Raw genomic sequence first — 13,906 nt, forward strand, 5'->3', positions numbered from 1 at the left:
TCCCTTTTGCTCATTTGTTTTGTTTCTTAAATTCCACATATGAGTGAAATCATACAGTATTTGTCTTTCTCTGACTAGCTTATTTCACTTAGCATAAATACTATCTAGTCCATCCATGTAGTTACAAATGGCAGGATTTCATTCTTTTTTATGACTGAGTAATATTCCATTATATATATGTGTATTATATATCTCATATCTTCTTTATTCACTCATGAATTGGTGGACACTTGGGCTATTTCCATAACATGAGTATTGTAGATAATGCCGCTATAAATGTCAGAGTGCATGATCCCTTTTTTTAAAGTAGGCTCTACACTGAACGTGGAACCCAATGTGGGGCTCGAACTCACGACCCTGAGATCAAGACCTGAGCTGAGATCAAGAGTCGGAAGCTCAACCAACTGAGCCACCGAGGTACCCCTGTATCCCTTTGGATTAGTATTTTTGTATCCTTTGAGGGGCACCTAGGTGGTTTAGTGGTTGAGCATCAGCCTATGGCTCAGGGTGTGATCCCAGGGTCCTGGGATGGAGTCCCACATCAGGTTCCCTGCAGGGATCCTGCTTCTCCTTCTGTCTATATCTCTGTCTCTCTCTGTGTCTCTCATGGATTAATAAATAAAATCTTAAAAAAATATTTTTGTATCCTTTGGGTAAATACCTAACAGTGCAGTTGCTGGGTCCTAGGGTAGTTTTATTTTTAATTTTTTGAGGAGTCTCGGTACTGTTCTCCAGAGTGGATGCACCAATTTGCATTCCCACCAACAGTTCAGGAGTGTTCCCCTCTCTCTACATCCTCGCCAACACCTGTTGTTTCTTTGCTGATTTTAGCCATTCTGACAGGTGCGAGGTGATATCTTATTGTAGTTTTGATTTGCATTTCCCTGATGATGAGTGATGTTGAGCATCTTTGGTCTGTTGGCCATCTGTGTGTCTTCTTTGGAAAAATGTCTATTCGTGTCTTCTGCCCATTTTTAACTGGATTATTTGTTTTTTGGATGTTGAGTTTTATAGGTTCTTTGTATATTTTGGATACTAAGACTTTATCAGATATGTCATTTGCAAGTATCTTCTCCCATTCCGTAGGTTGCCTTTCAGTTTTGTTGATTGTTTCCTTCACTGTGCGGAAGCTTTTTTATTTTGATATAGTCACAATAGTTTATTTTTGCTTTTGTGTCCCTTGCATCAGGAGACATATCTAGAAAGAAGTTGCTATGGCAAATGTTCAAAGAAATTACTGCCTGTGTTCTTTTCTAGGATTTTTATGGTTTCAGGTCTCACATTTCAGATCTTTAATCCATTTTAAGTTTATTTTTATGTATGCTGTAAGAAAGTGGTCCAGTTTCATTCCTTTTTCCTTTTTTTAAAGATTGATTTATTTTGAGGGTGGGGAGAGGCAAGAGAAAGTGAGAGAGAGTCTTAGGCAGACTCCACGCTGAGCACGGAGCCTGACTTAAGGCTCGATCTCACCACCCTGAGATCCTGACCCAAGCCAAAACCAAGAGGTGGACACTTAACCTACTGTCCCACTCAGGTGCCCCAGTCCAGTTTCATTCTTTTGCACGTTGCTGTCCAGTTTTCCCAGCACCATTTGTTGAAGAGACTGTCTTTTCCAATTGGATACTCATTCCTGCTTTGTTGAAGATTAATTGACATATAATTGTGGGTTCATTTCTGGGTTTTCTATTTTGTTATATTGATCTATATATCTATTTTTGTTGTGCCTGAATTCTATAATCAATTGTATGGACATAGGAAATCTTATCTTGCATGGTTTGTGTGTGATGTAATTGCCACAACAATTATAAGGTGCCTGGACATGACTGTCATGTTCTTTGTGTTATATCCCTTCCCCTCCTGCTCCTAACAGCTAACTCTTATTTGCCAATTTGGGGTTGGTTTCCCAAAAGGCCATCATAACATGTCAAAAATACTTTGTATGAATGAAAGAATAACACAGACATGTTTTAGTGAGAAAAAAGGGTTATTTTCCCATTTGTTTAAGACATCATAAGGCTTTAACACTCAGCATTCTGGAAACTCAAATTTTTCGTATAGCAAAGTGGTTAAAGAATTAAAAGATACCAATATTTCACTTCAGATACTTTGCACTTTGGATATTTGCTATGTTTGATGCAGACAAGATCCTTAGGGACGGTGCGGGATTTTGTCTTTATACTCTGTGACCCAGCACAGGACTTGAGAATTCTGAGATGCTCAAATAAATGTTTTTGAACAAATAAATGAATGTTTCATGGAATGCAATTGTGTGAACTAATGAAAGTTGAACTATTTTATAACTAAATAGAATATTTCTGTTGTCTAGTTTTTGCTGGTGCTGAATTTAGCTGACTGATGCTTGGTAACCATGGTTTATGTGCTCACTCATGCCAGGGTCAGGGGGGAGAGGGGCCTGGGGTTTATATTTGGGGAAATGCAGTGTGATCATTTGCCTTTCATACTTTTCTCTTTGCTTTTGTTGTTTTTCATCTTTCCTAGTAGATTGTACTCTCCCTGAGGACAGAGACCATGGCTCATGTTTGATTTCTCAGTACTTGTCACATTGTTGATATTCAGTAAAAACTGGTTGAATGGATGAATATAGTAGCAAAGACAGCTTGAAGGAAAGTTAGCATTTTTGGATTTTTACATGATTTTAGAAATGCAGCATCCTATCACTGTCCATTTTCATCTAGTCTGATTCATTCTGTCTCCTCTCTGGCTCTTCCATTGATCCTATGCTTGGATTTACTGTCCTTTAATCTCATCCTTATAAATGCCACGTGATTTGTGGGACAGGGTTGAGGCTTTGAAATTAAACAGACCCTGATTTCAGTTCTGAATCCACAACTTCCTGATTGTGTGATCTTGAGTGAGGCATGTGACCTCTTGGTCCCTCTGTCTTTGTTGCTAAAGAGAAGGTAATTAACTAGTTTGTCTTCTATCTGGCAGAGCTGTTTTGAGAACTGATTGGCTTGATGACTGAATGGCACCTAGTCATAGTAGGGGCTCTAGAAATAGTAGATGTTGTCACTGTCCTTATTTCCATTCTTTTTACCCTTGTACTCCTTTTTCCAACCAGAAAACATGCATTTCTAATGCTGGCCATCTGTTAGCAGTCTCCGGACTGCTGTGAGTTGCTGGAGACCACCCCACTATGAGCTTCACCATTTCACTTCATTGAGAACTTTATATCATATCACTCTGATTAATAAACGCCTTAATAAGAATCACTATTCTTTGCCCCATTAAAATAAAACAAGGATAAATGCGACTTTTCAGAAAAACTCCTCAAATTATAAAGCAAAGAGTTGGAGAGTTAAATGACATGTGAAGAATCTAAGGACACAGCATACATTCAAGTTTATGATTTTTTTATTCTCTTTCTCTCCCCATTTATTACAATAGATTCTAAAAAAATTGCTCTCACAACAGGACCATTAGCCCTAGTAGATTTAAGGACTCTTTCACCAGTATTTTTTCTTGAAATAATTGAGTTTGCTGGAAGAAATTACTCAGCTCAATATTTTTCATCTCCCTCTAATACAAATGTATTTGATTCCTATAAATCTGAGTGAGGTCAGTCAGGAAATTATACATATTTGTTTTCCACAGGGTGTATAAGCTATTAAGTCATGTTGCATTTATTATAGATCATGTTTACTTGTTGGCAAGATAATTTGAATGATTGAGAACAATATTTTAGAACATGTAACACTAGGAAAACAACCAGAAAGGAGGATTGAAGCAAACTGTTCCTTATAATAAATACTTTAAGTAAATAAAATATTCTATTGTGATTCAGGCATCTATTTGCATTAAAATACATTAAAATATCATTCAATATTATGCATACTGTTTATTCTTAGGGTTTATATATGTATCTATATTTCCTTCCTATATGTTTATATCACTTACTAATTACATTGGGATCTCATGTAATAGGTGTATCTATTCCCATTATATCTTTCTTCCAGCCTCAAATATGTGGATGTTTTCTTGGCTTTGTACCATTTTAATTTTTTTGGCAATCGCTGGTATGGACACAGTAGCAAAGACCACACCACATACCAAATTTACGAAGAAATCTGAGGGGAAAGAGATGCCAAAGGGTTTCAAGCCATCCAGTGGCCCAGCTCCAGAAGAAGAGGAGATTCCTTTCACAGAAGCAGCTGAAAAAGCAGAACCGACCCCCAGGCCCCCAGCCCTAGAGTCGGCCTTCCCCTTTGAAAACTTCACTCTTGATGCGGCCGATTTCTTTTTGAACTGCTGTGATTGCTGTTCTTCTGTACCAGGGCAGAAAGGAGACCCCGGAGAGACTGGAAAGACAGGTACTTGCAAATACCCAAAGCCATATTTGTTACCTGGATGTCCTTGGAGTTGAAAGGTAGATGGGAAGCAGAACTGCCTGCAGGGGTTCTACGTGGTCCTGCAAATGGTGACAGGCCTGGGTGGAACACGGTGACAAATGCAAATGGGGTGCTATGTTGCCCATTAGCCGCATATGTGGCTATTAACAAAAATAAACCTAAGGTTTAATATTAAGTATTCAGTTCCAAAAAAAAAAAAAAAAAGAATTCAGTTCCTCAGTCATACTAGCCACATTTCAAACGCTCAATAGCTACATGTGGCCAATGACTCCAGTACTGGGCTGTACAGATATAAGTCCTTTCATCATTTTTTTTTTTAAAGCACTTCCATCATTACAGAAAGTTCTACTAGAAAGTGCTGGTTAGAGCAGAAACAGGGCTACCAACCCCAGCCCTGGCACGCGGTTCTTCAAATTACACATTTCCTACCAATATGGTTTTTTCATCAGCGGCTGATGTAAAAAGGGTAAAGGAAAATCCTGCTGTCTAGGTAGAAGGTGTGTGGACTGATGGGTTTCTGGAGTGCTATTTGTAGTTTGGATTAGAAATGGCATGTCTGTGAGGTGGAGAATAAGGGGCAGGGTTCAGTTTGCTCTTCATTGAAATTCCAAGGCAACACTGTGTCCTTGCCCCACAATTTTCTCCATTGAACATCATGGTTACATATTTCAATATTCCAGATACCTTTAATACATACATTACTCATACACTGAGTTTTACTGTAATACATTTCAGCTTTTACATGTCATATAGCAGAGAATTCAGGTAAAATTGAGATCAGAATGTCAATTTCAAATTTGCTATCCCCTGGGGAAAAAAATGACTGTATGGATATATTTGTTGTGTCTTGCTTGGAGAACTTAAAGTTATAAAATCAGGAATTGTGCATCCTCGTTAAGCTTTTCATTCATTTCATCTTATAATAGGAAACTTTTGGGAAATGTGATCAATATTCATGCAGAGCTGGAATTAAAGGGTACAGTTGCTGGGCAGTGGTCAGGGCATGAAGATTACTGGGTTGCTAAAACATTATTGGAAATGCAATGATACTGAGAAAATTACATTTACCAGAATTTCTCTTAGTATCATATCTGGCTGGTGAGCTGCTTGGGGGTGAAGACCCCCAAGGGCATGGTCAAGTAAACACAGCTGGTTGCTAAATTGTCTTCTAAGGCCATGGGTCTGTCCCATCAGAGCTTTTGTTTTACCCAGTGATGGATTAACCGGGCTGTTCTCAGAGCTCAGTCTCTTCTGTAAATACATAGGACAGATATTTTGGAGATTTTGGAGATGTGCCAAATTCTTTGCCTGCCTGGAGTGCTCATATGTTTTAGTCTGGCTGGTTCTGTACAGAGCGGAGTGTTTAAGAGCTCAGAATGTCTTATCTTGTCTCTCACCATCCTGAAACTTGGGGAAGCTTCATTACCTACATTTCAGTTTTCAGAGTAGTAAAATGAGATAAGAATAATACCAACTTCATGGGGTCATCAAGAGATGGAATGAGGTAATGTGTGTGTGTGTGTGTGTGTGTGTGTGTGTGTGTGTAGGCTCAGTGTGGTACCTGGGATAGGATAAATGCTCAAAAAATGATGTTTCTTTTTCCAGTTAGCTGTAGTAGGAGTCTTTTCCTAGCTTGGGAAATTCTCAGCCTTATAGGGTCTTGTTTCTGAGATTCATAGACATTTGTTCTAGCTTTTCCAGTGTTTCAGAAGTACTGTTTTGTTAAGCAATCAGAGATCCAGCAGAAGAGGGACATTAATCAAACTGGAAAATGAAAAAGAACCTACTCAAATACGACTATTTTAATTTTTCTTCGTTATCTTTCAGTTCTTGGACGCATGAACACACACACACATACACACACATAAACACATTGCATACCTGATTTTACATTATCCACTGTAATGCAGATAGTAAAGGTAGACTTTAAAAGTCACAAGCCTAATTTTATAGTTTATGAATGAAAATGTCTTAAAGTGTACAGATATAGCTAATAGCTAGCAAAGGAAAGATTCCACCTGAAATTTTATCTCCAACTTCTCTCATTTAGTTCAGTTATAATTATAGTTACCTACTATGTGCTAAGAACCATGAAGCACTTTATGCTGTTCCTAATCTTTACACAAACTGTTAAAAAATCATTACATTTCAATGGATGACTTAATCACATTTCCAAGAGTTTTAGTAACTCTAGAGGTAATACCACCTGGAAGTGTAAAACATGGAGTCAGATCTGGGTGCACCATCAAGCCCCAGCTCTTCCCATTATGTCCAGCCTTACAGTATTTATACTAATCTCTCCTACATGTATGTGTCACTTAGATGGATGGGGTAGCCTTCCTGCCTCTGTGTCCTCTCATGCAGTTTCCATGTGCTCCCTGTGCTAACCTGGACACTGCTCTTTATTATTTCCCTCAATAGTATAACCATACTGGGCATTTAGGGCTCATGAGGAAGGGAGGCATTGCACAGTGGACCGCAACTGGCCATCTTACTTGCTGCTACCGACACTGCTCATTCCTTCTCCATTCCTTTAATCTCTGCTCTCCTTTCTTTTCTAGAATGTAATTACCACCTTTGGTTATTTGAGTTTGCTTTTAGCTTTAACCTCCACCGCAAGCACTTTCTTCCAAATAATGTAGTGGTTTTTTTTCAAAGAAAAATTCTGTTGAATATAATTTTCTCCATTCCATCAACTCCAGTTACAAAAATTAAGATGAAGTTAAGATGAAATATTACTATTTCATTGAGTTCAATTATCTTTATGGTTAACTTCCAAAGAACCTGGCTATAAATTACTCCAATCAGGAGTAAGACAGGATACCCTTGAAGTCTGAGCTGTGCACCATCTGACCCTCGCCTGCCTCTCAGCCTCCTTCATCCTATTACGAGCTCCACCCACTGTACTCTTCTTTCAGTTTCTTAAAAACACTGTGGTTTTTTTCCACACTTGTTTTTCCTGAAATACTCATTTATGGGTGTTTTGTTTTGTTTTTTTTCCTCAGAAAATCATAATTTGTTTATTGGGTCTTAGCTTAATGCCATTTTCTCAGGGATGTCTCTGCTGATCCCGTAAATTAGGTTCTTTTATCACAATCTGTAATAGGACCTGCCTATTTTTCTTCACATCACTAACTACAATGTGATAACTTCTATGTATTTTTGTGGTTATTGTTCAATGCATCTTTCTTGGGCTCTCAGCTCCCTGAGAAAAAGGATGGCTGGGATGTTGATGGCTAATGCCGAACACCTGGCAAGGGTGCTGGTGTCTAGGAGCCTCAGCAATAGTTCCCGAAGAATTACATAAGTGAGTAAATGGGAAAACCAAAAGTGCTACGTATTGTAGTTTTACTTCCAATTTGAAAGTGTGGTCCACATGAGGTTAAGAGCTAGATAATCATTTTGTTCTTGTTGTTCGATATTGCACTGCTTCCCCAAATCATTTGATTGCTGCCATGAATCCAGTGACAAGTACTAATGGGCTCAATTTATCTATTCAGGTAGTACAAAATTACAAATCAGATGAAAATATTGTCTTGAGAATTATGTAGTAGTCTATTCTTACCCAGATTTTATTATTAGGACACTGACAGTCATTGGTCTCAATAAAATGAGTGCCTAAAAATTTTTTTTCCAGAACTAATGCATTTCAAAAGAGATTTTTTTTTTGTCCTGATGGTTTTTAAATCTCATTTCCAGGTCTTAAGGGAGAGGCTGGTGATATGGGGATCCCAGGGCCACCAGGAGTTGTTGGACCCCAAGGTCCAAAAGGCCAGAAAGGAGAGAAGGGTAGGTAGTTATATTGATTTCATGTCAAAACTCAAGATGTATTCTACATCCTTTTTCAGTAGAGCAACTTGCTAAGTAAATACCATATTCTTGCAGGTGGAACAATTTTTTAAAAAGATTATTTATTTATTTGAGAGAGAGAGAGAGAGAGAGTGCAAGCATGAGCACGAGCAGAGGGAGGTGCAGAGGGAGAGGAAGAAGCAGCCTCCCACTGAGCAGGGGGGTGGACATGGGGCTGGATCCCAGGACCTCTGAGATCATGACCAGAGTCAAAGACAGATGTTTAACTGACTGAGCCACCCAGGCACCCCATAGGTGGAATAATTTTTAAAAATACAAAAATTTGGTAAAGCATGTTGTAAGTTATAGTTGATATAAAAATGTTAACTTTATAAATAGCCCATTGAAAATTTTTACACTTTCCCAGTAACATTTCTTTCTCTCCATCCCCCTCCCTCTGCACATACAGAGGCTCTTCTGCCTCTTTTCTCTCCCTCCCTAGCCACATAGTTGACCTAGTGACTGGAAGCCATTGGGCATCCTTTCCTACATACTCCTGAGTGAGCTCTTCCTTATGATACATATTAGTTTTGTGTTAGATAGAACGAACTAGAGTAGACAATCCTATAGAATATTCTATTTAGATGAATAGCATCCCTGCTTAGGAGACTATGACATGTTCTTTGGCTTGGTCAAATCTGAGCAATGTCTATGGTGGAAAGAGAACTGAATTAAAATGAAAGAAATTGGGATCCCTGGGTGGCTCAGCGGTTTAGCACCACCTGGAATCCCAGGATTGATCCCACGTCGGGCTCCCTGTGTGGAGCTTGCTTCTCCCTCTGCCTGTGTCTCTGCCTCTCTCTGTGTGTCTCTCATGAATAAATAAATAAAATCTTTTAAAAAAATAAAATGAAAGAAATTGAGCTTGTAACAATGACCTTGGACCAGTCACTTCACCTCGTCTGGAAATCAAGGGGGAATAGACTAGATATGTATTTATACCCTACTTGCTATCAAAGAAGATTTGTCGTTGTATGTACTTTCATAGATCTTTTCTGGCTCAGAAATTCTATAACTCTATAGATGTATCAGCCAGGATGGTGTCCTGCCCTGGGAAATCCCTGGTTCTCTAAGTGCTTTGAGACATTGAGGGAAGGTTACAGATTCACTGGGACATTTAGAAATTCCTCAGTGAATACTGCCAGCCTGTAGAAATACCATCTATCCATCAAGTTAAATGTTTTAGCCTCAGTGTCACATGTCAAAAGACCTAATATCATCTATACATCACCCTCCACATGGCTCAGGAACTGTCTAGCTCATTTCTGGTAGAACATTCAGTGAAGTAATTACTCAAAAAAGATGCTAAGGTGAGAGAACTACTTCACACTTGTCAGTTATGCGATTTTCATTCTCGGAAACATTTAATCCTTTTGTGGCTGAATTATGTTAGCAGAAAACCCTGTGAAATACAGATGAGTGATGAACCTCCCCAGTGATTCATACATTTCGGAAGCTAGACTTCTGGAAGTAGAAGAAAAAACAGGGAAGTATCATAAGATAAGTTTCTTAAGAATATGCTTTGATTAAGGATCAAAAGTAGAAATTCATTCAGCCAGTCTCTATAGAGTGGCAAATCTACTTTCCTTTTACTTCCAGACTTCGCTTGGACTCTTGGTTAAGATTGAAAGTTAAAAAAATAAAGGAGTTGGCTGACTGCATTCCAGTTAACCACAACCTGATTAAGTACATTCAGTGCAAGCAGTTAAATTCCTTAAATGAACTTGAGAACCAGAGTAATTGTGCAGTGATGGTTGGCATATGAATATTGACAAGGATGGGGAATAGAATTGGTCCCTCACTTCTAATCAGAGTTGGGTTCTCTCCTAAGGGATCCTAACATTTTCCTGATGGCCTATGGGTTAATTTTCAAATTGTAAATTTCATGTAGAATGGTAATGGGAGGGGGTTAGCTACTTAGAAAACTGCTGAGCAGCTTATGGTAGAATTTTTCTAATTGGTCTTGTGAAACATGGGATAGCCTTTTCTCATGACTTGTAATTTGACTTAGAATTTCTTTTTCCCAGCAAAAATAAATAAAAAAATTAGTTATGTCATAAAACATGTGGTTGACAAATTGATGTCAACCAATGTTATATGCAGACATGTTTGATTCTATACAAATTTGTAAACTTTCATACCTCAGTTTCTTCTGTGATAAACAATGATGATAAAAGTATCTGCTCTAGGGACGCCTGGGTGGCTCAGCAGTTGAGCATATGCCTTAAGCTCAGGATATGATCATAGAGTTCCAGGATCGAGTCCCACATCAGGTTCCCCGCAGGGAGCCTGCATTTCCCTCTGCCTAGGTCTCTATCTCTTTCTCTGTGTCTCTCATGAGTGAATGAATGAATGAATGAATGAATAAATAAATCTTAAAAAAAATTATCCGCTCTACTTTTCTTGAAGGGAGATGCTATAAAATTTTGGAAGTGAAAAATATTCCAATTTATAAAATGTGCTCTGTTATATGAGCCTCCCTGTTATATAAGAGGCTGTATTAATATCAAATAAGAATTAATTTTGAATTTAAAAGGATGAATTAAATTAAAAAAATTATGTTAAGAGCTTAGAAAGTTACCTGGTCAAAGGAAATCCTCAATAAGAGGTATTATTGGGACGCCTGGGTGGCTCAGTGGTTGAGTGTCTGCCTTTGGCTCAGGGCGTGATCCTGGCGTCCTGGGATCGAGTCCCACACTGGGCTCCCTGAGTAGAGCCTGCTTCTCCCTCTGCCTGTGTCTCTGCCTCTCTCTCTCTTTGTCTCTCATGAATAAATAAAGAGAATCTTAAAAAAAAAAAAGAGTTAGGTATTACTATTACTATTATTAATTATAGTTAAAATGAATTTAGTGTGGGTATAATTTAGTGGGATGGAACTTTAGCTAGGCCCAATATGGAAATCCAGTTTATGGTACTACGGTGAATATCTAAAAACCTGCATCTTTATTTTCTTTTTCAAATGTGAATTCTCACGATTCTACGATTTGTCCAAAGTGTGTATAAAAATTTTTCCAAAAAAAAAAAGAAGAAAATTGGCTTCTCATTCATGCTCTATGTCAAGGACTTTATATTTATGTCTATATCTATATTTATACTTACTGTCTTGGAAAGGTTTTTGGTATGATTAGTTTTAGCTAACTGCAGAATGTCATACTCTGTGTTTAAACTTATATGGTGGTGATGCTCTTTTTTAGGCACTGTGGGAACTATAAAGAAGGGGGCATTTTCAGCATCATTCAGAATTCATGAGAGGAAAAACACAAAAACATACATAAATAACACAAGGCAAAACGTCATGAATTTCATGAGAGATTTGAAGAACTATGGGACTGTGGGAGGGGAGAGCTGAATTCTGTTTGAAGAGATTGGCACTATTCCCAAATCTCATTTAAATGGTTTACCATCGATTGGAACACAATATTCCTAACAAGGCTCAATATATTCTCTTTCCATGTTGTTTTACCTTTTTGCATTTTGGTAAAGGAAGCACTGGAATGTGACGTGGTTGCAAAATGGATTTTAGTTATATCATAACTAATACGGTCGGAAGGAAGCTAATCTTGGTATCATTTCAGGACTGAAGGGAGAACGTGGGGATCAAGGAACAAGTGGAGTTCCAGGATACCCAGGGAAACCTGGAGAACCAGGTAGAGAATAAACTGTATCTGTCAGGTACGGTCATGTCTGCAGCATAGTCCATAATTTCCTTCCTGTTTGTGCTTAGAGTCATGTGAGAGGTAAGAGGGGGGTAAGAGGGAGACATGAATTGCTCTTACTTATTCTCATAATTCAGTGTACTGATTGCTGGAGTGTAACAATCACTGGTCTGGTAGTTTGGGGGCTAGATACAATCATCTGAGCTCCTGTCCTCAGTCTAGATGACTTTGGGGGGAAAAGATCCCCGAATCTTTCTGGGTTTCAGTTTCTTTGTGGGTAAAATTTTGGATTTGGGGGGGCAGGGATATTTAGGAGAATGTGTGTGTGGGGGGCTAAATGCAAAGTGTACAGATCCTTACAGATTATTTTACTTTTCTGTTGCAGGTGGCCTTGGACCTAAGGGGGAGAGGGGAAACATCGGACTGGCGGGAGAGAAAGGACAAAAAGGGTCCAAGGGGGACACATGTGCAAATGGTACCCAAGGAGATAAAGGAGACCAGGGCGCTGTGGGCTCCCCAGGCTTGAAGGGAGAGCCTGGGGCCAAGGGGGAGAAGGGTGACTGTGGAGAGTCGGGGGAGATGGGAGGAAAGGGAGAGAAAGGCCAGGAGGGTCTCAAAGGAGAAAAAGGTAGCAAAGGAGATCCTGGAATGGAGGGCAAAGGTGGCCCAGCTGGCCTGCCTGGGGCCCCAGGTGATCCAGGCAAGAAGGGAGAAAAGGGAGAGTTAGGACCCCCTGGTCTCGTGGGACCCATGGGGCCAAAAGGTGAGGTTGGGAGCAAGGGGGGCCGAGGATCTGTTGGCAAGAAGGGCTCTCGGGGTCTCCGGGGCTCCAAGGGCGAGGTGGCCAGAGTCGTGCGGGCAGCTTTCAGCGCTGCCTTATCAAAGCCTTTCCCGCCTCCCAACATCCCCATCAAATTCGACAAGGTTCTCTATAATGACCCGGGGAATTACAGCCCTGTCACTGGCATATTTAACTGCAGTATTCCTGGGGCCTATGTTTTTTCTTATCATGTCACTGTGAGGGGCCGCCCCGCTCGCATCAGCCTGGTGGCCTGGAAGAAGAAGAGGTTCAAGTCCAGAGAAACGCTCTCTGGTCATGAAATAGACCAGGCCTCTCTCCTCATCATCCTGAAATTAAGTGCAGGGGACCAAGTCTGGTTGGAAGTGTCAAAAGATTGGAATGGGTTATATGTCAGTCCTGAGGATGACAGCATTTTTACTGGGTTCCTTTTGTACCCAGAGGAAGATTCTGGAATTTCACCATAAACTTGGTGCCTTGAACAGTTGTAGTTTGGCTTCAGTGGAATAAGTCAGGCAATGTAAGGTAGCATGATTAAAAAAGAATAACTCGTTATTTTTTTTTCATGGATATAAAAATAATGCAGAAAAAATGATATCACCCAGAGTCAATTACTATGCCTGTTTTAAGACATCACCTTTTCTTAAAAATTAAAAAAAAAAATTTTATCAAACAAGAGAGGGAGAACAGAAGGGGCAGAAGAAGAGGCAGAGAGAAAGAATCTTAATTAGGCTCCACACTCAGTGCAGAGCTCTAGATGAGGCTGGATCTCATGACCCTGAGATCATGACCAGAGCTAAAATCAAGAGTCAGATGCTTAACCAACTGAGCATCCAGGTGCCCCTTCAGACATCACCTTTTTAGAAGAATATATTTATATGTATTTGAAAACACATGTCTATTAACTTTGTAGCTAGCTTTTCTTCCATTGAGCATTCTAATGGCATTTTTCATGCCATTTAGATAATATCTGTATATGGAAACTATGATTGACATCTGTAATTAATAAATATATTCTTACTAAATATCTTCTATATCTCATATAAATGTGTGCAACTCTTTTCTGTGTGGGTATGAGTCTAACAAGTGACACATGATGGGCTGGTATCTCTCAAAAGTTTAGAAACTGTCAGGATTGCCTTCCAACAAAATGGAACTATTCCCATGCTTATTTAATTCAGGGAAAATACACAAAAAGAATACGGAGGACTAAACTATCTTTAAGATGAATC

At 39.3% G+C, this 13,906-nt stretch overlaps 1 protein-coding gene across 1 annotated transcript; it reads left to right on the forward strand.

The window, feature by feature from the left end:
- Window positions 1-3,980: 3,980 nt before the first annotated feature.
- Window positions 3,981-13,662, forward strand: OTOL1 (otolin 1). The gene is made up of 4 exons (XM_035710288.2): window positions 3,981-4,331; window positions 8,070-8,159; window positions 11,795-11,866; window positions 12,261-13,662. Exons 1-4 carry the CDS (start codon window positions 3,986-3,988, stop codon window positions 13,139-13,141), a joined length of 1,389 nt encoding a protein of 462 aa, XP_035566181.1. The 5' UTR covers window positions 3,981-3,985; the 3' UTR covers window positions 13,142-13,662.
- Window positions 13,663-13,906: the final 244 nt, after the last annotated feature.

Source organism: Canis lupus, chromosome 34 (assembly GCF_003254725.2).
Source record: "Canis lupus dingo isolate Sandy chromosome 34, ASM325472v2, whole genome shotgun sequence".
NCBI lineage: Eukaryota > Metazoa > Chordata > Mammalia > Carnivora > Canidae > Canis > Canis lupus.

What these genes read in the sequence shown, in the direction of transcription:
- OTOL1 (XM_035710288.2), top strand. Translation starts at nt 3,986, where the DNA reads ATGTGGATGTTTTCTTGGCTTTGTACCATTTTAATTTTTTTGGCAATC. An exon ending in AGGCCAGAAAGGAGAGAAGG is followed by an intron (nt 8,160 to 11,794) that starts GTAGGTAGTTAT and finishes GTATCATTTCAG; the next exon opens with GACTGAAGGGAGAACGTGGG. An exon ending in AGGGAAACCTGGAGAACCAG is followed by an intron (nt 11,867 to 12,260) that starts GTAGAGAATAAA and finishes TTTCTGTTGCAG; the next exon opens with GTGGCCTTGGACCTAAGGGG.